The sequence below is a fragment of the Equus quagga genome, chromosome 13 (assembly GCF_021613505.1).
Source record: "Equus quagga isolate Etosha38 chromosome 13, UCLA_HA_Equagga_1.0, whole genome shotgun sequence".
In the NCBI taxonomy this organism is placed as follows: Eukaryota; Metazoa; Chordata; class Mammalia; order Perissodactyla; family Equidae; genus Equus; species Equus quagga.
In genome coordinates, this window is record NC_060279.1 from 81,992,494 (window position 1) to 82,016,794 (window position 24,301).

The 24,301-nt window shown below is 45.3% G+C and overlaps 2 protein-coding genes across 3 annotated transcripts; both read right to left on the minus strand.

Moving 5' to 3' along the window:
* Positions 1-3,391: 3,391 nt before the first annotated feature.
* LOC124250113 (zinc finger protein 211-like) lies at positions 3,392-23,078 on the minus strand. 2 transcript variants are annotated; one of them, XM_046681898.1, is made up of 5 exons: positions 22,839-23,078; positions 22,043-22,169; positions 19,659-19,785; positions 16,415-16,528; positions 3,392-5,535 (listed from the first exon to the last, which is right to left on the minus strand). In XM_046681898.1, exons 2-5 carry the CDS (start codon positions 22,058-22,060, stop codon positions 5,411-5,413), a joined length of 384 nt encoding a protein of 127 aa, XP_046537854.1. In that variant the 5' UTR covers positions 22,061-22,169; positions 22,839-23,078; the 3' UTR covers positions 3,392-5,410. The 2 variants fall into 2 exon arrangements, with proteins under 2 accessions (XP_046537854.1, XP_046537853.1); XM_046681897.1 differs by lacking the exon at positions 22,043-22,169.
* LOC124250112 (zinc finger protein 345-like) lies at positions 5,542-16,395 on the minus strand. Its single transcript, XM_046681896.1, has one exon. It carries the CDS (start codon positions 16,266-16,268, stop codon positions 14,031-14,033), a length of 2,238 nt encoding a protein of 745 aa, XP_046537852.1. The 5' UTR covers positions 16,269-16,395; the 3' UTR covers positions 5,542-14,030.
* Positions 23,079-24,301: the final 1,223 nt, after the last annotated feature.

The window sequence follows — 24,301 nt, forward strand, 5'->3', positions numbered from 1 at the left end:
ATTTTATTCTTTTCTCCTCATCTCCACACTTTGTGGACCTAAAGCTGCCTCTTTGTGAAGACTGCTTTCCATTTTGTTGTCTGCATGCTGCAAGCTGGCCCACGCAATGAGGGAGCTGGACCAAGCCTACCCACAGGGCCCCTCCTTCCAGGCCACAGAAACTCCTAAAGTCTTTCAGAGTTTCTCCTTGTTGCTCAGGCCGCTCTCAAGTGTTGTCAGGGCTGAGACCCAGGACCAGGGAGTGTCTCATGAAGGCCAGGAGGCTGGTGATGCTGAACTAGGCCTGGGGAACCAGAACTGTCCCATCTTGCTTGTAGGGTAAGGTTGCTTGTGGTGCCCAACACAGTGTTCAGGAGGGCCACATCCTGCCAGCTGCACCTTGCCTTGCAGATCTGTCCCTGAGATTGTCCCAACATGTGAGACTGGCACTGCTCGGGTGCTAAAGTGGGCCTCTGGGGCCAGCAGTGAAGATGCTGCCTTTGGAAGGGAAAGCTGGGATTCAGTGGCTGGAGGTGCCTGTCTGCACCTGACCTCTGATGTGAGAGGGAGGGTCTCCATCTCTGTGGTAGGGGCATTGAAAAAGCCTGGCCTAAAGCTTTAGCTTCCCCCCCACCCCCACCCCCTAGTCAAAGGAAGGCCCCCAAGAGGACTCAGCTGCAGGATTTTCTGTTGCCTGCCCAGCCCTAATCTCTGAGTCCGTTGCCTCCACCCTCTGCTCTCTGGGTTCCACTTCCCTGTGCAGGTTTCGAAAGTGCCCTAGCAGGAGAATGGCAGGATGCAACCTCACCTCCTGTGCATCTGACTCCCATTACTTGGCTTCTTTTTGGACTTTGCAAATTGGAGATAAGTTTTGGTTTCCAACAGAAGTAGAAGCAAAAAGGAAGCTCCAAACTAAATCTCCCCAATTTTAAAAGAAACTAATTTATAGTTTTGTAGCATTTTTAGAATTATACAAATTGTGTCCCCTGATTGTATCTCTTTGGATGTTGAGCCTCATTATTTATTTGGTGAAGAAAACACATTAAATGGCAACTGTGTTAGCCTGCTGGAACTCCCATAATAAAATACCATAGACTGGTTAGCTTAAACAACAGAAGTTTACTTTCTCACAGTTCTGGATGCTGGAAGTCTGAGATGAAGGTGTCAGCAGGTTTGGTTTCTCCTGAGGCCTCTCTCCTTGGCTTGCATATGGCTATCTTCTTGCCGTGTCCTCACACAGCCTTTTCTCCTTGCGGGTGTACTCCTGGTGTCTACTCCTCTTCTTATAAGGAAACCAGTCCTAATGGAGCAGGGCCTCACCTTTATGACCTCATTTAACCTTAATTACCTCTATAAATGTTCTATCTACAAATACAGCCACTTGGGGGTTAGGGTTTCAAAATATAAGTATTATGTTATAAGTGTTATTGGTAATGAAAGGCAGATGAGTTACTAAAGCTGAGTAATGAAGAGGAAAAGAGCATTTATTTGAAAGTAGCTTCCAGGTGCCAGTGGCTCATAACTTCTAAAAGAGACTTTTTTTTTTTTTCTAAAAGAGACTTTTATAAAAACAGAATTTCCAAAAGCTGCCCACTAAATACTGTAAATGCATTACTTTTAAGAACTATTTAAAACAACAAAAAAAGCTTTAAATTAAAACAAATGCTAAAAGGTGCTAAAATATAGAGTTTAATAAAATAAATTTATTTCAGTTGAATACTTAGCACTTTTTATCATTAGCAATGCTGATTATTTATCCCAACTGATGAAACTCTCAGGCCCCGTCACCTCCGTGATGAATAGTTCTGATCATTCTATTGGTTGAAGTGTCCTCAGATACCCGGCAGAGAAAGCCTTCACCTAGCTTCTCCGCTTCTTTTCTCACCATTCTCCCCATCACAAACTGTATGACAAAGGCATTGACCTTCCTTCAGTTCTTTGAATTCCACATGTGCCTTTTCAATTCAGAGGATTCCCCGGTCTTTTTTTCTTCAACTGAAACATCTTTTTGCCACTCTACTTTGTAATTTGAAATAAATCTTTTAGGTGTCAGTATAAATTTCCAGTCACAAGTAAGTTTCCCCTTCAAACTCCTAAACCCTGAACCTTCCTATACATAGTATCACAAAATTCTCTGAATCTCTAGTAAACAACATTATACAATTTACAAAATGATGTTTGAATAATTATGAGTAGCCTTCATGTTTTTATATGTTATAAACAATACAAAATGCAGTTATGATCATCCTTATTCAATTTTGAATCAAAATGTCCTGGATGATTAAACAGCACAAAATGTGAGCCTACAAATACATAAAGTTGATTAAATAAGTGGTGAGATGTTCTAGAGGGAACTTATAGCCCAGAGACTACACTTGGAAACTTTACTTTCCTTGCCCAGCAGGCAAAGCAGAACTGAGAGGCATGGATGTCACTGCCAAAGAGCACGAAGGGATGAATGTCGGGGAGCCTGAATACACCAGTGCAGACGTGTTCATCAGACCATGGCCTAGGTTCACACTCAGGGTTATCCAAAAAGACAAAACTGAAGAAAGAAAAGTAAAAGGAGACAAACATGTTCACCAGGATGAGAATGGTGATGTGGCTTTTGTCTCACCAGGATGAGAATGGTGCCTTGGTCTCACGGGAAGGTCTAGGGAAAAGGCTGTCGCTACGAATGTGTTGGACTCACTGCTAATGTCTGTGCAGAACAAGTCTATCTTCTCCTGCCCTCAGACGTGGGAGCTCCTGGATCTTGGTCCTTTGGACACTGGGATTTACACCAGCAGACCCTTGGTTCTCAAGCCTTCAGACTTGGACTGAATTAGACAATCAGTTTCCCTGGCCCTCCAGCTTGCAGACAGCTGATTGGAGGACTTCTCAATCTCCCTACCTATGTGAGCCAATTCTTATAATTTAAAAAATTTCTTTTTATACTTGAGCTAACATCTGTGCCAATCTTCCTCTACTTTGTATGTGGGACACCGCCACAGCGTGGGCTGACAAGTGGTACAGGTCTGTGCCTGGGATCCAAACCCACAAATCCGGGCCCCTGAAGCGGAGTGTGTGAACTTAACCACTAAGCTACCGGCTCAGCCTGGCCAATTCGTATAATAAATGTCTTCTTATATATATCCTATTGGCTCTGTTTCTTTGGAGAACCCTAATACAGATCATATAAATTCCGCATGTAGATCAGTCCCTGTAAGCACAAAAGAAATGATACTCAATTCCCAGCAATGAGATAAAATCACAGATTTACAATATTCCCAATATTTCAGGATCCAGAGCACCACTGACATATATGCTTCACTTTGAACACTGCAGCCATTGTCCTATACCGAAACAGAATTGTTTCCTTGTTCCCCTTTTGAGATTGATGTTATCAAAGACAAATACAGCCAGACATTAATTAAAGAGATAAAAACATATTTTATTCAGTAACTACTGACAGTAGAGCAAAGAGTTGAACTTAATTCTGATTTGTGCAGAGGTGATTGGGCCTTTCAAAAGAATGAGGGAGCAGGGAGAACAGGGGTTCAGCAGAGTCACAAAACTGAAAAATTACAAAGGGTTTGTCAAGGTAAATGTGATTAGTGTGGCCGTGTCTGCTGGCCAGTAGTTGTGAAAGTTAGGATTCTATCCTTCCACAGAGACTGGGAGATAGAGGCCTTATCCTTCCTGACGACTACATTTCAAAGGAACAGCTCTCAAGTCCTTGAGAAAGACACTTTTGAAGTGCAAGAGATACATATTTACAATTTTAAGTCCTTCATAGTAAAGGCTCAAAGAAAAAAGAGGTCAATCATCAGGTTTAGCTAGAACAAATAGTAACTTCTCCTGGTAGCCTTGAGCTTTCTCAGTCTGGCATTTTAACGGAGGCTGAGGTCAAAGTGGGGGATGGAGGTATGCTAGAGACTAGGGCTTATGCTGCTAGAAGGCATCCTAGAGTGTGGGCAAGTCTCTTAGTGCAGGGGTTTGGACAGAATTCTTACGTGCTGAGTTCAGTTCTCAATGTCACATTTCTAAATGGATTAAAATGCTGCTCCTTGAATTGGACACAAATTGACTATACAGACAGAAGGGATGTTTCATGTGGGAACCACAAACAAATATCCATGTTTGTACCCTGGCTTCACGGTGGCCCAATATCTCCTCTATCTTCCCTGTAATGACACTATCTGGAGTAGTTTTTTCCCTCCTCTCCTTGACCGAATATATACAGATTGATAAAACTGATTCGAGGTTTACAGCGTGCATGCATTTGAACCGCAGTATAATATTTACTAGGCGCTTCCAGTGGACGCATATTGTATCTGAATGACGGTATGGAATATGTGCATTTGGATTTGTGGGCATTGGGAGCATTTCAAATAATATTTTTACTCTTGGGAGCATGCTGAGCTTCACGGTGTCTGATATCTGTCTACAAACAAGCGGGTGATCAGTTACCATGACACTCCCAAGACACCTGAATACAAGCCCTTTAAGAACTGGAGCAGCGCCTTCACAACCCTTGGCCCAAAGTCACCGATTCCCGGCGCCCCTCCAGGCGGAACTCAGCCGTTTCTCCAGGAGTCCGGTAGGCAGCGCCCTTACCAGCAGCCTGGGATCTGTGGGAACCACATTACCCAGAAATCTAGGCGTCGAGCGACGGTGTCGTTGAGCCAATGAAGCCTCAAAAGAGAGGCATCTCCGTGCGCGTCGCAAAATGAGAGGGCAGAGATCCCAGCGTCCTGCGGACGGTCATTTTGGCTTCTCTCCCGACCAGAGACGACCAGGCTGAGTGCTGTTTCCACACCAAGGTGCTGGGACCGAGGCGGCGCCAGAGGAAGCGCTGTCCCCGCTTCTCAGAGCGGGTCTGAGGCTCGGCAACACCGCCCGGGGCCCGCGTCAGGGCCAGAGAAAGCCCACACATCCACCTCTGTGCCCTGAGCTAGTCTCTGCTGTTCCCCTTTTCCCCAGGAGCAGCTGTGTCCTCCACCCATCAGGACCAAGGTGTCTGCTTCCTTCTCCAGTTACCTGCGTAGGTGCTGTGGTTGGTACAACTGAGGTGTGTGCACTGGCCTTGAGCAGGCCCAACACCTGCTTCTCTACAGTCCTGCCGGGAAGGATTCAGGTTCAGACATCTTGCAGTCAGCCAAATGAATCCAACCTTGCTTACCCTCTCCCTGGCCAGGTCACTTTGTCCAGAAATAGGGCACTTGTGTGCCCCAGGTTCTACTTTCTTCCTCTAGTTGACATTTCCTAGTACCTCCCCATGCCAGGATTTGCCATCATTGACATAGTACTTACTGGGACCATGGGCTCCTCTTGCAAGACCTTCCTTCCAAGTTCTCTTTGTAATAGTCTTCTTTCATGTGGGCTATCATGTCCTGAGCTGTTCTTGGCCAGTGCTAGCTGATCATCTGTCCTCTCTTTCCCTTAATGATTATCCAGGTACCATGTAGTTGCTCATCTTGGGGGTGTGGAGGGCCCTTGGTGGTTCACAAGACGGATATGAGTTTAGCCACAGCAAGATGGGGTCAGGGGGTGCCTGGCCCTGAGGAGAGGCACCTAGAGGCAGACATGACGTCAGGACCGTGTAGAAATCATACCAGAAGCCTATTCTGTTTCACGAGTGTTTTGGTGCCATCACCAAGCCCACACCCCATTTTTGCCTTTCCTTCTGCATTCTTGACACTCTGCTGACTTGTCAATTCTACTACTAGTCATTTCTACTCTTACTTCCAGCCCGGGGCTAATCCTCATGTCTTTGGATTCTGGGTCTCACCCTTCTTTCTCACTGTTCCATCTGCAGTGCTTTCCAGCATTAATCTCTACATGTTGTGTCATGAGGTGTGCACATATTCTTAAACAGTCCTTGAATACCAGCTTCTAAGTGGCAGTCAAATGTGCTGGTACCTAGATATGCCCTTCAACACAGTGCTCACATGGGAACAGCAGACAAAATCTTGCAGAATGTTGTTTGCAGAGGAATGAATAGTAAACAAACCTCTCCTCCCTGTGTCACACCTCATGGTTGATGGTTGTATCTTTCACCTTAGGAAGCCTCCCTAATCTTTATGGGGCTATACTACTATGCAGCCCAACACTCACTCTGAACCAACTCCCTGCTCCTGGAAACAACCCATGGACTCATTCCTGGATTTGTCACACACACATTTGTGTGCATGTCACCCCCTCCCACCAATGCCCACATGCACATCAGCATTTCCCTGCTTTCAGGTTGTCTGCATAGAGTGGAGGATGAGGACTTGTCTTTTGAACAGAGTGTTTCTGTACAAGGAGTGTTGCATGTGACTCCTAAGACTGCTCCATCTCCCCAGAAGGCCCTGTGAGATGTGTGGCCTAGTTCTGAGAAACATTTTGTGCTTGGATGACCACCAGAGAACACATCATGGGCAGAAACTATACACATGTTGGGCGTGTGAGAAACGATTCTATTTCACTGTAAATCTTCATCAGCACCAGAAACAGCACATTAGAAACACTTCAGAATTAGGGTGTGGAGAGCCTTGTTTTTCCATGTAGCCTGCAAATTCCATGTATCACAGAAACCCTTTGCCTACCAGGAGGTTACAAAAGCTATCTTGACCAGCTTGGGGTTTCTCCACCAACAAGCCCCTAACACAGAGAGAAGTCAAACTGTGGAGCTGAGTGTGGCACAGCCTTTCAGTGTAAAAACTCTTTCCACCTGGGGAGATTGCAAAAAACTCTCAGCCACACATACTTGTTCAGCACCAGACTTCACTAGAGAAAGATGTGACGTGCAGTGAAGTGGGAAATCTTTCAGCAAAAGTGGTAACCTCACTGTCCCTTGGAGAGTTCACACTGGAGAAAAACCTTCTGAGTGTGGGGAATGTGGAAATCCTTTAGTCAAAGTGTTGACCTCTTCCAACACCAGAAAGTTCACTGGAGTAAAACCTCACAAATGTGATGAATGTGGAAATTTATTTAGCAGAAAGTCCAACCTCATTATATATTGGAGAGTTTGTACTGGAGAAAGGCCATGAGTGTAGTAAACGTGGGAGTTCCTTTAGCTACATTATCTGGCCTCATTTCACACCAGAGAATTCACATTGGAGATAAGCCTTATGAGTGTGGGGAATGTGGGAAATCCTTTCACCACAGATCTGACCTCATTAAACACCAGATAGTTCACACTGGAGAAAGCCCTTATGAGTGCAGTGAGTGTGGGAAATTCTTTGCCTGCAGCTAGTCTCTTCCAAAACCAGAGTTCACAATTATCAAGACCTCACAAGTGTGATGACTGTGGCAAATTATATAGCAGTAAACAAAGCCTCATTAAACACTGGAGAGTTCACACACTGGAGAAGGATCAATCCTCCAGCCTCATAAAACACTGGAGAGTTCATACTGGACAAAGGCCATACAAATACAAAACATGTAGGAAATTCTTTTGCATAAGATTTGTGTTCCTTCAACATCAGAGAATTCACACCGGGGAAAGACCTTATGAGTGCACTGAGTGTGGGAAATTTTTTGCCTACAGCTCCAGTCTCTTCCATCACCAGTGTGTTCACACTCGAGTAAGACCTCACAAGTGTGATATATGTGGCAAATTATACAGCACCAAGAACAGCCTCATAAGACATTAGAGTTCACACTGGAGAAAGTCCTTATGTGTGCAGTGAATGTGGACAATCATTTAGTCAATCTTCCAACCTAACTGAACACCAGAGAATGCCTACTGGAGAAAGGCAATTGCAGTGAGTGTGGGAAACTTGCAGATTTTTTACTCCTAGAACATCACAGAGTTCACACTGGAAAAAGGCCTTATGAATGCAGTGAATGTAGGAAGTCCTTTGCCTACAAACTACAGTTTCCTAAGACATCAGAATGTTCACACGGGGTGAAGGCCTTCACCCAAGACAACACAGTGTGTAGACTGAATTATCTCACCCCTCCCCCCACCCCACCATTCTTATTTGAAGCCCTAATGCCCAATTTGACTATATTTGAAGATAAGGCCCAAAAGGAGGTAATTAACATTAAATGAGGCCTGATGTGACAGGACTAGTGTCCTTATGAGAAAAGGAAGCGACATCAGAGAGCTTGCTCTCTCTATACATGTATGCATAGAGGAATCTGATCTGCAAGCCAGAAGACCAAGATCAAGATGCCATCAAGGTTTTCTCCTGAGGCAGCTCTCCTTCGCTTGAGGATGGACACCTTCTGGCTGTGTCTTCACATGGCCTTTTCTCTGTGTGCCTGCTTCCCTGGTGTCTTTTCCTTTAATTATAAAAACAGTAGTTATACTGTATTAAAACCTCACCCTTATGGTCTCATTTAACTTTAATTATCTCTTTAAATGCACTAACTCCAAGTACTGTCACAGTGGGGTTAAGGCTTCATATGTGAATTTCGAGGGAACACTGAGCAGTATATAATTGTTTTTGAGTACTGAAGGATATATCCTCAATGTTTTGTGCTATTCATAATGTAACAGCCATAGACATTATACACTTTTTAGGATAATCTGCTTTCTTAACACAGTGTTCATCAATTTCTAAAGCCTACACATTCAGTGAAACAAGCCAGCCCTGGTTTGTAGTGATTGTCAGCTTCCCTGGTGTACACGCTCCCTCCATGGCCAATTTCAAGCTTCCAAGATGACATCAGTGAAAGTGGAGTTGGGAGGAGGAGATGTGCAGTAGCACAACATTGCATTCTGTTCCAACAGACGGATTCAGCAGTCATAAATAACCTCAAGAACATGCGCAATAGCAAAGCATGGCGAAATAATTGGGAAGACACAAATGTTGAAAATCGCCTTTGCTTTTTTAACAGCTTTACTCAAGTACAGTTGCTTCTCATTATTCACAGTAGCTATGTTTTCTAAAGCCACTCTTATTCATGGTAGTTATGATTTCTAAAGCAGTGGTTTTGTATGCACTAATTCAGTGTTTGTAGTACTGAATTTGTGCACACAAAACCATTGCTCCTAGAGGAGATACATGTTTAGTTTCCTGAGAGCCTCTGGTTATAACATTTTTGTCAAGTGATCAATACATAACATCGTTTCATGTATATGTCTATTTAAACACACCTTATTTGCTGCATTGATTAACACAGGACTTGCAGCCGAAGCACTGTAACTCATGCCCGAACAAAGCTTATCTAACACACCCATGTTCTTTCTAAGGCACATCACAGCCTTGTGCTTAGGAACACCAGACAGCGTGTAAGCACTACACTTGAGGGCCTCAACGAGACCCAAATGTGCTGGGCACTGGGGTGAGGGTTCGTGTTTAGAAAGACAATGTTTCTACCCAAAGATCCCTGATTCAGACATAGTGAGACTGGGTCTAGAACACGGTGAGAGCTAGAGGGAGGAGACAAGGTGAGCTCCATTGTTCTTCTCGACTAGCCAAGCCTGTATTGAGGGCAGAATCAAGGAAGCTGTGGATCCCCGCATGAAGAGGGGAGTCCTTACCCAGTGAGACCAGGAGCCCACAGGTCTCCAGTATCACCTACACATACAGAATGCCTGAGCTCTGTGCTGGGCCCAAAGGGAAGGAGGACGTGGCCTTTGATCATAACATAATCGTGGCTGAAAGAAAAGCCTCCCATGGGTGAAGCCACTGGAGAAACACCATCACTGGCGTTCCCTTGAGAATTTGGGGGCAGAAGTAAACACTCCGGGACATCAGAAGAATGAGGGGAAATGATCATGACAATAATTGCAACAATGAAAACAGTAGCAGCAGCTGAGCCTTGGTCCTCACCATGTGTCCGCCCTCAGCTGAGTGCTTCACATGCTGAGGTAGAGGGATTAACCTACTCAGCTCTGGACATAAGACTCAGGGGTATGAATCCAGCCTCTTGAATCTGACACTTGTCATCTGTGTGAACCTGGAGAACCCACTTCATTTCTCTGATACTAGTTTTCCACAGCAATACGATAATAATTCCCCCTTCCCCAGTCTGTTATAAGAATTTGTTGGAGGAGGTCATCAAGAAGACACAAAACCCAGGTGACCTGCAAGTGGTTTCCAGGCAACTGAAGTCTCCTCACCCCCTCCCATCTTTGGAATGTGCATTCTGCTTGCCTTCCCCACTCCCAGAAGCTGATCCAAGGACACAGCCTCGAGATAGAAATGTGTTGTTGAATCCATCTGTACAATATATGTGACTGAATCCAGTTAGGCCCTCTATATACACTTTTAATATTTCGCAGGTGGATGTGGAAAACTACTTGTCTTGTAGCCACCCAAGACAAGCATTGTAAGTTCCCTTGCTCACTAAAACTGCCACCTACCAATGTGGAGTGGTCTGCCTGTTTCTTCAGTCTCGCCCTGTCCTCCATGTACTGGGGCTGATTTCAGATTACACCCAAGAAGCTCCCAAGGTTGTTGTGAACTAACAGAAAATGCCATCACCACCTGTATGTCACAGTCAGTGACCTGCCCTCCAGGAGCTCTAGTGAAATCACCTAGAGTCCCTGGTGGGGAACCCACGCTGAAACCTCAGTACCCTGTAGCCCCCTCCTGCCTGCTGGTGGCAGAGGGGTGCCTTTCCCTCGGATTGTCACTGCATGCAGGTGTAGGTCACAGGTGCAGCTGCTGTGCAATGAAGAATGGGTGCCTGAGCTCTTCACCTCTTCCAATGGTCCAGGGGCAGGGTCATCCCTAATCCTCATTTTATACAGGAAGAAACTGAGGCCTAAAGGAGAGTCACTGTGAGCTCTAGTGGTGGTCAGGAACCTGAGATTCAAACTCCAGCCACTTGGGGAGTCTGATCACCACCTCCTTTTTCCCTGCCCACTGGGCTTTCCCTCCCCATCAGGCCATCCTGATGCCAACTTGTCCCCAATCTGCTGCAACCCACCAATTACAGGAAAATGAGAAAACGCTACAAGGCAAGACATTACTGTATTACAGAACGTCTGGACTTAAGAAACAGAGGAATGATGTTAATAATGCAGATTAATCTTAAAAGTATATGGTATACGTGTCCATTACATTGTTCATAGCACCAAAAATTTGAAAAAAATTAAGATATATTCTTTCAGTATTGAAAACAATTAACCCACTAAGCAAAGAAGTCACTCATGTATTCAAGAATGAGTGAAATTCCAATATACATCTTTCTTGCTTCATTATCCTGTTTGTGAAAGAAAAGGAAAATAGCCAAAGTTTACAAAAGAATAGAAAAGTTACGAGCAGATATTTTACCAAAGACATACAGATAGCGAATAAACATCTGAAAAACTGCTCATCAGGAATCCTTAGGGAAATGCAATTAAAACAAAGTGAGACAGCACTACAAAACCAATTAAAAGCGCTAAATTAAAAATAAGCCAAGCCACGTATTTGCTACAATGTGGAGAAATGGAACTCTCATACCCTGCTGGTAAGAATGAAAAAAGGTACAATCATTTTAGATCACAATTTGTTAGTTTCTTCAAAAGTTAACACCTATATTCTGAGTGTCAAACATTACACCCTAAGTTATTGACAAAAGACAAACGAAACATATATCCATATAAAGTATTGTTCACGCTTGTACAGGCTTTATTTACAACAGTCAAAACACTGGTAACAATCTAAATGTCCATTAAGAGATGAATGGATAAACTAATAGTTGTATATCCAAAGATAGCAAAAAAAAGACAAAGAAAGTTGAGCTACTTATATTATTGATGAATCTCAAAGTAATTATGCAACATAAAAGAAATCAGAAAAAAAAATGTAAAGATTTAATGATTCCAATGACACACATTCCAGAAAATGCAAAGGTACCTATAATAAGCGAAAGTAAATCAATGGTTATTTGGAGGGCAGTGAAGGACAGGGAAAGAGACTGAAGTATATGAGGCAAATACACAGTGACAGATATGGTCATTACCATGACTGATGATGTTATCACAGGTTCATATGTATGTCAAAACTTATTAAATACTATACATTAAGTACGTGCAATTTATTACATGTAAACTATACCTTAATAAAACTTAAAATGGTTCAAGATAAAAAATTCTTTATTGCCTGTTCTTTTTGGAAAACAGGCTTGGCAATCCTATATTCACTCCATCATCTTTCTTCTCATGTTCTCTGGGAGTCACTCTTGCCTCAGTGGCAGCAAATACTGGCTAGTAACAAAGGATATTTCCATTGGAGTCCACAAGAATGCCGGCTAGGTCACATCTCTGGACTACAATTCTCTTTCTTTTCCTGCCTGTGCAGCAATGGCCTTGAGGTGAACATCACTCAGAGACTACAGGAATCTCCAAGATCTTTTGATTATTTTCTCTGATAATGACTGCAGCTACACAAGATAAACAAACCTGGAGGTCCTGAGATTTGTGTACAAACTGAGCCTGCACAGTCACTGTCACAGAAACATTTCTGGATGCACTTTTAGAGGAGGCACATTCCATCTAGTTGGCTGCAGTCTCCTCAAATCCCTACTAATCCAGTGTAATTTCAGTAGCACTTATGGTTTCCCCTGACCCCAGTGGTCTTACAACCACTGACTGCCACCCATGGAATTGGGGACATCAGGGGACATGGTTCTTTGCAGGACCTGGGGAAGAAAGTCAACAATGCTGAAATCCCCAGTGAATAGTGGAAAACATTCATGCTGCTCCAAGAAGAACGTGAGATTGTCACATCTGATTCTTCCTCAGGATGATCTGAATCTCCTAAAACTCATAGCATCCAGGCTTCCAATGATGACCACAAAGCCCTGTAATGGTTCCTGGTTTGTTGGCAGCAATGCAAATTTTGCCCAAACTGGCGAGTTCTTTTTTGCCATTATACTACATACTCTTGAGGCACAGAAAGTTTGAGACCACTATAAAAATTGTGCGCCCTTCACACTTTTGGAGCCCAAACCTGTTTATAAAATACCCCACACAGTAAACAGGACACCCTAAATGAAAAAGGACTTAATGAGCAAGGCATTCATATTATACAAACCAAAGCAACGTGCAGCACACTTTGGCTTAGCGACTTGGAAGCTGGAAAAATTCATCAATGTGAGAACAACACATTTCTGAAAACAGTTGTCCTCTGCAAGTTGCCAGCCAAACTCATTTGATATTGTCTAGATCAACACTGGCTCAGGTCCTTGCCCAAACTAGTTAGAAAGAACAGAATACAGACCCCTAAGGGCTCAGGCTACTCCTGATTTACTTCAAGACACGAGAGAACAGAGGTCAGCTTCCCTGAGCACAGTGGGGTGGTGACTGATGCACACTGAGTGGACCTGCCAGGTGGTAGAGATGAAATGGCTTCAACAATAGAAAATGGCAGTGACATAAATCTTGAAAGAGCCCTGAGCAAGTTATAAAGTGCAACATAGCTACACATGCTTCCCACATAACTGAAACTATGTGGAATCACCCCACTGTGGACAAGTGGATGTAAGAGATCGAATCCAGACAGGTGACTCCTCAAGGTTTCTTCTAGTATGATTACATTGAACAAAGAAATTGCACATTCCCTTGTACATCTAAGGCCTTTTTCCAATGCGAACAGTATGATGTCTAATGACGTAAATCCTTTGGACGAAGGAATTCTCACATTCCCCGGACTCATAAGGCCTTTCTCTTGTGAATTCTCTGAAGACATTGGAGGGTGGAACTAGAGGTAAAAGATTTCCCACAATGACTACACTCATAAGGCTTTTCTCCAGTGTGAATTCTCTGGTATTGATTCAACTGGGAACTATCCCTAAAGGATTTCCCAATTCACTGCATTCAAAAGGCTTTTCTCCTGTGTGAAAATTCTGATGACAATAGAGGGCAGAGCTAGAGGTAAGACTTCTCACATTTACTGCACTCACAAGGCCTTCTGTAAGTTTGTGATGATAATGCAGGGCGGAGCTAGAGGTAGAGGATTTTGCACATTCACTGCACTAATAAAGTTTTTCTCCTTTGTGAGTTCACCAGTGTACAATAAGGGCAATTCTTTGGGTAAAGGATCTCCTACATTCACTGCACTCAAAAAACCTTGATGCAATGTGAACTATTAATATTGAAGGAACACAGAGCTTTAGCTAAAGAGTTTCCCACAGTGGCATCACTCATAAGACTTTGGTCCAATGTGAAGTCTCTGATGTTGACGGAGTGCAGAGCTTTGGGTAAAAGATTTCCCACATTCACTGCACTCATAAGGCCTTTCTCCAGTGTGAATTCTCTGATGTTGACGGAGTGCAGAGATTTGCCTAAAGGATTTCCCACATTCACCACACTCATAAGGCCTTTCTCCTGTGTGAACTCTCTGATGCTGAATGAGTGCTGAGCTCTTGGGAAAAGATTTCTCACATTCACTACACTCATAAGGCCTTGACCCGGTGTGAACACTCTGATGATAACGAAGGCCAGAGCTAGACGAAAAAGATTTCCCACATACACTACATGTATAAGGCTTTTCTCCAGTGTGAACTCTCCAGTGTTCAATAAGGTAAGAATTTCCTCTAAAAGATTTCCCACATTCAGTGCATACATATGGCCTTTTGCTTGTGTGAACTCTTTGATGATCACGGAGGGTAGAACTAGAGGTAAAAGATTTCCCACATTCACTGCACTCAAAAGGCCTTTCTCCAGTGTGAACTTCCTGATGATAACGGAGAGTCCTCCTAGTGGTGAAAGATTTCCCACATTCACTGCACTCATAAGGCCTTTCTCCTGTGTGAACTCGCTGGTGTATAAGAAGGTGATATCTTTGGATAAAGGATTTCCCACATTCATTGCACTCATAAGGTCTTTCTCCTGTGTGAACTCTCTGGTGATTACTGAGGTTGGAACCAGATGAAAAAGATTTCCCACATTCACTGCACTCATAAGGCCTCTCTCCTGTGTGAACTCTCTGGTGTATAACAAGGTGGTATCTTTGGATAAACGATTTCCCACATTCACCACACTCATAAGGCCTTTCTCCTGTGTGAACTCTCTGGTGATTACTAAGGTTGGAACCAGATGAAAAAGATTTTCCACATTCGCTGCACTGATAAGGCCTTTCTCCAGTGTGAACTATCTGATGATAATGGAGTTTGGAGCTAGAGATGAAACATTCACCACATTCACTACACTGATAAGGTCTTTCTCCAGTGTGAACTCTCTGATGATAATGGAGTTGGGAGCTAGAGATAAAACACTTTCCACATTCACTGCACTCATAAGGTCTTTTCCCAGCATGAACTCTCTGATGATAACGGAGGCCAGGGCGAGAGGTAAAACACTTCCCACATTCACTACACTCATAAGGCCTTGATCCATTGTGAACTCTCTGATGATAACGGAGGCCAGGGCGAGAGATAAAAGATTTCCCACATTCATTACACATATAAGACCTTTTTACACTATGTATTCTCTGGTGTTGAGTGAGGTAAGATGGGTGGCTAAAAGATTTCCAACATTCACTGCACTCATAAGGCCTTTTTCCTGTATGTACTCTCCGATGTAGAATGAGTATTGAAGTATTGCTAAAAGATTTCCCACATTTACTGCACTGAAAAGGCCTCTGTCCTGTATGTACTCTCCGGTGGAGAAAGAGTACTGAGCTATTGGTGAAAGATTTCCCACATTCACTGCATTCATAAGGCCATTTTCCAGTGTGAACTCTCCAGTGTACAATAAGGTAAAATTTTCTTCTAAAAGATTTCCTACACTGTGTGCACTGATAACGCCTTTCTCCAGTGTGAACTGTTTGTTGTCGAATAAGGGTGGATCTATGGCTAAAAGACTGTGCACATTCACTGCACAAGTAATAATTTTCTCCAGTGTGAGTTCTCCAGGGATAAATAAGGAGAGATTTTTGGTTAAAGGATCGTCCACATTTGCTGCACTTGCACTGCCTTGCTCCAGAATGAATTTTTTGATGCTGACTGAAGGTTGAGCTTTGCCTAAAAGACTTGCCACATTCTCCACACACATGAAGCCTTCTTCCAGTGTGGACTCTCCGGTGAACAACAAATGAGGATTTGTACCTAAATATTTTCCCACATTCACGGCACATGTAACAGTGTCTTCTAGTATGGACCCCCTGGTCCTGAACAAGTGTGTTTTTGGGGCTGAAGGGTTTCTTGCATTCTTCCCAGGTGTCATGACTTTTTCTGCTTTGTAAAGTATCCCCGCACTGGGTGATTTTGTTTGGCTTCTCCATGGTGTGAGTGGCCTGTTCCTGGAGATATCCAGAGCTGTCCAGGAAGTCCTTCTCAACTTCCTCATGGATAAAGGTCTTCCCTGACATAGGGAATCTGCAGCTCTTCATAAGGGAAGCCCTGTCCACACTGCTTCTAAAGGGTATATCTCCCATGTGCTGCTTCTGGTGTTTTTGGAGATTTGCACTGAAATAAAATAGTTTTGTACACACCCCACACCCAAACACTTTCTGGCTGTGTTGTGTTCCTTGGCGCTCAGCCAAGTGGAAAATATCTCTAAAGACCAGACTACATGACTCACAGGGGTGGATCTTCTGGGAAGTCGAAGATGTCTTGGGAGTGCTGGCCTGTAACACACGTACAGGAATGCTGTGTTCAAAGGGGGACTCCACATCTTCTGCTCCACTCCAGTAACCTGAACGCAAAGAAACCCTGGTGAACTACATGTTAATTTTAGAGGGAGGGCGAAACCCCATCACAAATGTGCATCTGTCACGTCTATGAAGGGGTCTATGGAATGCTTTTCTGGACAAAGGAGTTGGAATCCAACTGTGGAAGTGGCTACTGGACATTACTGGGCCCCTAAGGCAAAAGAATGGTGGAGAACTCAACAGGGATGGACACAAGGATAGGGTGTGACAGAAAGACAGGCATATTTTAAAACTTGTTCATCTCTCAAAGGATTCCTGCAGGACCTTTACTGCTGGTGACGTGAGGTTGTACAGAAGCACGTGTCCAAACCTAGGAAAAAATAATTACAAGACAGCAGCTGCTGTTCAAGGCCAATGTAAGGGTGCATGCACACTTCATGGCACATGTGGATCAATGCTGTAGAGCAATAGAGGAAGAGCTATGAGAGAAATGGGTGAGATATCAAGTCTGGAGATATGGAGATTCTCCCCAGGCTGGAAGTAAGAGTAGAAAGAACAAGTAGAAGAACTGACTAGAAGACAACGTATCAACCACAAGGAAGGAAAAGTAGAAAGGGGGTGTGACACTGCAATGACAACAAAACATTGGTTACATGGGAAACATTCCTGGGATGATCTGAACACAGATCTGGGGACATCACACTCTCCCCAGCCTCAGCAGGTCCAGATACCTGTGAGTTCAACTTGTGGCCTTGCTATTGAGAATCCCTACAATCTTTGTTACCCCTGACCCCTGCTGACAAAGCTCCACGGTGATTACATGGCTAGTCCCTCCCCAGAGCCAAAACCGCCACATTCCACCCAGCTGGTGACCTCGCAAGCAAACCAAAATAAAGGTCTTTCCCCACCAAAACCAGTCCATAAAGTTTCGAAATGGTGACTGATCCATCAAATGTGGAGAAATCACCAAGAGTCCATAAGGAACATGAAAAACCCAGGAAACATGACATCACCAATGGAGCACAGTAAGTTTTCAGCAAGTGAACCCAAAGAAACACAGATCCACAAACTGCTAGACAAAAAATTCAAAGCAATTGTTTTAAGGAAGCTTAGCCAGATCTAAGAAAACACAGATGGACAACTCACTGAAATCAGGAAAATATACATGAACAAATCAAGGAGTTTGGATATAGAGAGAAAAAAATTAAACAGAAATTCTGAAGCTGAAGAATACAATGAATGAAATGAAAAATGCAATAGGGAACATCAACAACCAACCTAAACAAGCAGGTGAAAAGTGTGTGACTGAGAATCAGGTCATTTCAAGTCATCCAGTCAGAGAAAAAACACTGTGTATGTAAATTATGGGATACCATCAAAGGAAATAATATTCGTATTATGGGAATGCCACAAGCACAAGTGAGGGAGAAAGGGGCAGAAAGCTTATTTAAATAAATAATGGCTGAAAACTTCCCAAATCAGGAGAGGGAGGTGGACATCCAGGTACATGATACTCATAAATGCCCTCAGAGATTCAATCCAAAGAGATCTCCACTGAGGCACATTATAATAAAACTTTCAAAAATCAAAGACAATTTTGAAAGCAGCAAGAGAAAGAAACTCATACACGTGAACCCCCATGAGGCTGTAAGTGGATTTCTCAATAGAAACTGGGATGACCAGGACAGAGTGAAATGAGAAATTCAAAATACTGAAGGAAAAAAACTTTAAGGAAGAATGCTCTATCCACCAAAGCTGTCCTTCAAAATGAAGGAGAGGGTTGGACTCTTGGCTGAGTGGTTAAATTTGTGCGCTCTGCTTCAGTGGCCCAGGGTTTTGCCAGTTCAGATCCTGGGAGCGGACATGGCACCGATCATCAAGCCATGCTGAGGCAGCATCCCACATGCCACAACTAGAAGGACCCACAACTAAAAATATACAACTATGTACCGGGGGGCTTTGGGGCAAAAAAGGAAAAATAAAATCTTTAAAAATGGTACGGCCAGTATGAAAAAGAGTATGGAAGATCCTCAAAAAAATTCAAGAGAACTACCATACGATTTAGTAATCGCATTTGTTGATACACATCCGAAAGGAAATGAAATCAGAATGTGGGAGAGATAATCTGCCCTCTCATTTTTGCTGCAGCATTATTCACAATACACAAGATATGGAAACATATCAGCGTCCATAAATGAATGAAGGGATAAAAAAAGTGTGATGTACACACACCTGGAATATTGTTCAGCCTTAAAAGTGAAAGAAATCCTGCCATATGACACTATGGATGAATCTGGAAGGCATTATGCTAAGTGAAATAAGCCAGTCAGAGAAAGACAAATCACTTATATGGGGAATCTAAACAAACACACAAGCAAAAATGTTCAACTCATAGAGCATAGAATGCTAGGGGCTGAGGAGAGGTTAAAATGGGGAGTTGTTGGTAAAAAGGTACAAACTTTCAGCTATAAGATGAATAACTACTGAGGATCTAATGTATAACATGGTGACTACAGTTTAAAATACTGTATTTTACACTTGAAGTTTACTGGAAGAGTTTATCTTAAGTGTTCTCACCTTAAAGAGAATACGAGGTGATGGGGTGTTCATTAACTTGATTACATAATTATTTCATAATGTATAATGAAATCATCACATTGTACACATTAAATGTGTAATATTTAATAGAACAAAGCTGGAACAAAAGGAAAGAGATCTAAACACTACAAACCGTGCAAGACAGTCTTGAAAAACAGGCCACGATCCAGGTAAGTAGCAAACATATGACAAGGCCTGCAATTCCACACAGAGGCAGGCACAAGGAAATGTCAGCTAAAAGAAGCCATCAAAGCCTGGGATACAGAAGTGTCATAGATCCAAACATATTCACCTGGCCAGGGAGAAGGCAAGCAAGGTGCCATCCACCAGCCTCATGGCAAGACTACTGACCTGGAATCCTTCCCTGTGAGACTCAGTACAGAGGGTACTGGGGCTGCAGGGAAGAGAAGAGGGCGGTGCACACACCCAGCCCTAGCAACACAGCACCACCCAGAAAGCTGAGGAAGAAAGCAGTGCCCACTGTCAACATGTGAGAAGAACAAAGCAATCCCCAGGGAAAGGGGGGTGAGGTGGGATAGAGCTTAGTCCAGGTCACGGGAAGAGAGAGGGCCTTACCTAGTGAGGATATGAGTGCAAAGTTCTCCAGCATCACATCGAGGTATAAGTGCCTCTGAGCTTCATCAAGGAGCCTCCACTCCTCCCAGGAGAAGTACATGGCAATGTCTTCAAAGGTCATACTGTCCTGTCAAGATGGGGACAGAGGAAACCATGAACTTTCTCCCTCTTAGAACCCACAGGCCCTCACCTCACACATCTACTCCACACTCCTCCCTCCAGAGCTCCCCACCTCAGAGGAGAGACCAGGCCCTGCTGCCACTGACACCCGCTCTCTCCTCAAGTTCCCATTCATGACTGTGCCCAGCCCTCAGCAATAACAGGCAGGGGGACACAGATGCCGCCCAAGCTCTGGGCCGGTGGGCAGGGCCCCATGCCTCCTGTCAAACAATTTTCCTGCATCTCCCAAGAAACACCTCAGTGTGGGCTCATGCTTCACCCCTAAAGAGCCACCACTAGGGCCTTGGGGCTCTCAGCTCACAACGTCTAAGTAAACGCAAATCATTCTGCAGACACCACCTCTCTCACATCTTCAGTCCCCACAGCTCTGCCACCTCTCTGCCCTACAATACAGGCATCTATCTCCCTGCACTCACCCATGGACGCGACACATGGCACCCAGAGAGCGCTTCACAAACTCAAACACAATCCAGCACCTTCCCAGTCCTCTGATGGATCCCACAGCCAGGGAAAGCCCCAGATACTGCTTTGAAGGCCTCCCCACCTGCCTCTGATCCTTGCTTCAAGATCAGCCATCAAGAACCACATGTGAATTTCAGATACCCATGACCCTCCTCCACTTCTGTGATGCACTTTCTGTCCCCTCAGCAGCCACAATCCGCCTCTCTCCTCACTCAATCTTGCTTAAAACCTCAGTCCTTACAGTCTCCCTGCCAGGCATAGTGACTCTCACAAATGACTACATTCAACCCAGATCTTACCCACCAGCAAGACTCGAACACCCCAGACCCCAACAGGGCTCAACACACAATTCTGGAGAATGTGAACAGTAGTGAATTTGCAGGAGCCCCAGCCTCACTGTGAACTTGTCTCATTTACTCCTCTGCCTCTGAAGTCATCTCCCACCCACTCATCCCATGGAAGCCTTGGCCACTTGCCAGATCATGCTCTCTCCCACACCTTTCCATGGCCACGGCCCTCCCTCACCTGTGTTTCTCATACTCAGGAACCTCAACCAGATGCTAAGCAAGAAAATCGTTCCTCAGCATGGGGTCTTTCTGACTCACCAGCAGCATTATCACTCTATCCTGCATTCCACTTCATAAATGTGATCCACAGCTCACCAGAGTCCTCACAAGAGCCACAATAGCCATTTGAGAGTCTCCATCCTGAACCCCTCCCCAGATTTCCAGACCTGGGTCTCCCGATGCCCACTTGACACCTCCACTCACTGTTCTCTGAAACATCTCAGACTCTTAACACGGCCTGAATAAAACCTCTGATATTCCCAAGGAAAATAAACCTACTGACAACTTCCACATCCCACTTGATGGAGCTCCCATCCCTTCAGGAGCTACAACCCCAAACCCAGGCGTCATCCCTAACTTCTCCCTCAACTTTGTTACTGTTACCATTGTCAAGTTGATTCAGACTCCCAGCAACACCTGCAAAGCAGAGCAGAACACTGCCCAGTCTTTTTTAAGTCACCTTCTCTTCTTCCTGTGCAGTATCAGACAATACTCCGCTGCTATTCATGGGGTTTTCATGGCCAAGTTTCTCAGGAACATGTGGCCAGGTCCTTCTTCCTTATTGTGTCACAATCTGGAAGCTCTGCTGTAACCTGTCCACCTTGGATGACTGTTGGTATTTGACATACTGGTGGCCTAGCTTTCAGCATCACACCGACAAGCAGCTGCCACAGCATGACATATGACAGAAACACAGTGTGGCTCCCCGACAGGGAAATAAACAGAGGCTGCAGCAGTGAGATGCCAAATCTTAATGGCTGGACGACCAGGGCTGGCCCTCCCTCAACTACAACATTCAGAAATCAACTTGGCCTTTTTTCAAAAATGGACCTAGAATCCAAACTTTTCTCTCACCTGCATCGCCACAACCCTGGTCCATCCATACTGGGATTACAGCAGTAGCCTCTTCCTGGGCTCTCTGCCTCCTCCATTAACCCAGTCTGTGCTCTTCTCTGCACCAGACGGAGCCTCCTAAGACCTGGGTAGACCACCTACCTCCTCTTATCCAGACCTCTCACTGTATCCATGATAGACACCCAAGTTCTCAAGCAACCACATTACGGCTTCATTACTGAACCGCCCACCCCCACCTCTTTGTTCTTCACAGAAAGAATGGAGACCTGCTGTCCCGTCTCTTGCTCAGTCACACCTCCAAGCATTTGTACCCACTGATACCTGTCCCTGGGATAACATTCTACATCTGTTTATCCTGGTGGTCAGAAATCGGAACACTTCTATGACCCTCGGCCTGCACTCAGGACACAGGGCTTGGGGGTATCTTCAGGGTCCCCGCACCCGAGAGCTGTGAATGCAGCAAGTGAAGAGTCTCAAGACGCCACAATCACGGACTCCACACGGCTGGTGTTAGTACCACTGAGGGTCTGGGACACCCTCTCCTTCCCTGTGCAGGTTCCGTAAGTGCTTTTTCCTGTCCCAGAACCTGTGGGGAGAGGCAGGCCACCACGTCTGGACCTCGCCCCGCCCTGCGACCCGGTGACCTCGGCTTCACTCACTGGCCTCCGGGCCTCAGTCCTCAGAGCCGCCTCGGACCAGCTCTGCGCCCTCGGACCAGGACTCCGCTCCCTGCGCCTCCCCGGCCTCCTCACCCCTTCTCGTCCGTTCTCTCCGAGCAGTTCCTGGAGAACTTTTTAAACCCCAACACGCACCGCGTCCCTCTCCGTTCACAGCCCTCCCGGTTCCCGGGCCCTCGGACTGAAGGAGCAGCCCCTCCCCTGCCGGTCCAGGCTGGAACGCCCCCTCACATTGTTCCCTCGGATACAACGCAGCCCCGTGTCCCCTCTGCCCGGCCCCGCGGCCCCCTCGGCCCGGCCGCCGCCCGCAGCCACAGGCCCCACGAGCGCCTCCCCGGCCCGGCCCCGGGGCCTGGGCTGCAGGCCCGGGAGCAGCGCCCGCCCGAGGGCTGGAGCTCGGGCTGCGCTGCGGACAGGGCGGCCCGGAGCCGAGCGCTCACCTGAGCCGGCTCCCTCCGCGCGGCCGCCGCCATCGGCCTCGGGGGCGGAGCGGGGCCGGGAGCGGCGGGAGACGAGGCGCCGGGCGCGGCGCTCCCTGGCGCGGGGCCCCGGGCGGCGTCGCCGAGCCTTAAACCCGCTCTGTGCAGCCGGAAGAGCGCCTTCTGTGGCAGCTTTTCTATCTCGTCACCTGAGTCTCTGACCCAGCGCCCAGGAACCAGACCTTACCCATGGCAGACAAAATGGCCGCCACAAGGGTGACGCCGGAAGTCCCGCCTCACTGGGTTCAAGTCGCACGAAAATGTTTCTATCGTGGCCTTTCATTGGCTCACCTCTGCTCCTGTTTTCCGGGTAATGTAGTTCCGGGCGTTCTAAAGGCGGCCGAGGAGGGTTTTTCTCTGTTAGAACCAACCAGAACATTGGGCACGTGGAATCCTGTGGCATAGGTGGGAAATGATGCCCCGACCTAGAGGGGTGGGCTTTGCTCCTTGTTAAAGGCAGAGAAGAGACGTAATTTCAGACTCGGTGAAGCTCAGGCTGCTCCCATGATATAAAACTAGTATTTGAGATGCTCCCAAGTCTACTGATCTAAATGGCCATGTCATTCCATAGAGTCAGTTTGACATAAAATGAGTCCACGTGTAGCTGGGCCCTTTATGTTATTGCTCTTCAAATGCACATAGCCTGAGGCAATGATCTGTTTTGTGAGTTCTGTTAAGATTGGCTAGGAACAAGAGAAGAGACTCTGTACAGGCCCATGACTGGGCAGAAAGAAGACAGAGATTCTGAATTAGGCAGAGAACCAGGAGTTCGACTTCTGGTTCCCATAGAAAACCTCTCTCTCGCCTGTAGAATCAGTGATTGTGTCCTACTCCTTGAAGAATATTTTTGTCTGTATGATATTTCTGACTCCATATCCTAAGATATGCTCAATTCCTTTTAGTGAAGAGAGATCTATCTCAAACAGAGAGCTCCTTAACTAAGGCTGTTTGGGTAGGGGTCATTGGTTGCAACTTTCATAGTCAGAGTACATGTGCCAAGGGATTACCCAAATACCGAGATAAACAGGGCATCTTAAGCCTATGATCTCATGTCCTTGCTGCTGATTATCGTTTCCCAGTGCTTCCAGGTACAGTTCTTCATAGGGAATTGAGATTATCTCAGGAAAACAGTTGTGAAATGCAAGTTTCAGAAAGTTACTAGTGGTTACGTAGTTATTCAACTATAGTGGCAGCAATAACACTGGGGAAATATCAGAGGATGTTGAAGAAAATTAACAGTTTTGAGAATTTTTGGTAGGGGTTTTATTCTTGAAAACATTAAGCAATACGAGTTTGGAGAAAGAATTGAAATGGACATCAAGAGCAGCCAAATCAGTAAAAATGAACAAGAATTTGAGGTGTCAATGTTTATGCACGGCTCTAACAAGTGTTCATTGAGCAAATACTCAGAATCAGACACTGTT

Bases quoted from the DNA above. Each gene is read 5' to 3' on its own strand.
- LOC124250112 (XM_046681896.1), bottom strand. From the start codon at position 16,268: ATGGGAGATATACCCTTTAGAAGCAGTGTGGACAGGGCTTCCCTTATG.
- LOC124250113 (XM_046681897.1), bottom strand. From the start codon at position 22,871: ATGGCGGCGGCCGCGCGGAGGGAGCCGGCTCAG. The intron at 19,786-22,838 runs GTGAGCGCTCGG...CCATCTTGACAG, and splicing joins CGCGGAGGGAGCCGGCTCAG to GACAGTATGACCTTTGAAGA. The intron at 16,529-19,658 runs GTAAGGCCCTCT...CTTTGCGTTCAG, and splicing joins TGCACTCATATCCTCACTAG to GTTACTGGAGTGGAGCAGAA.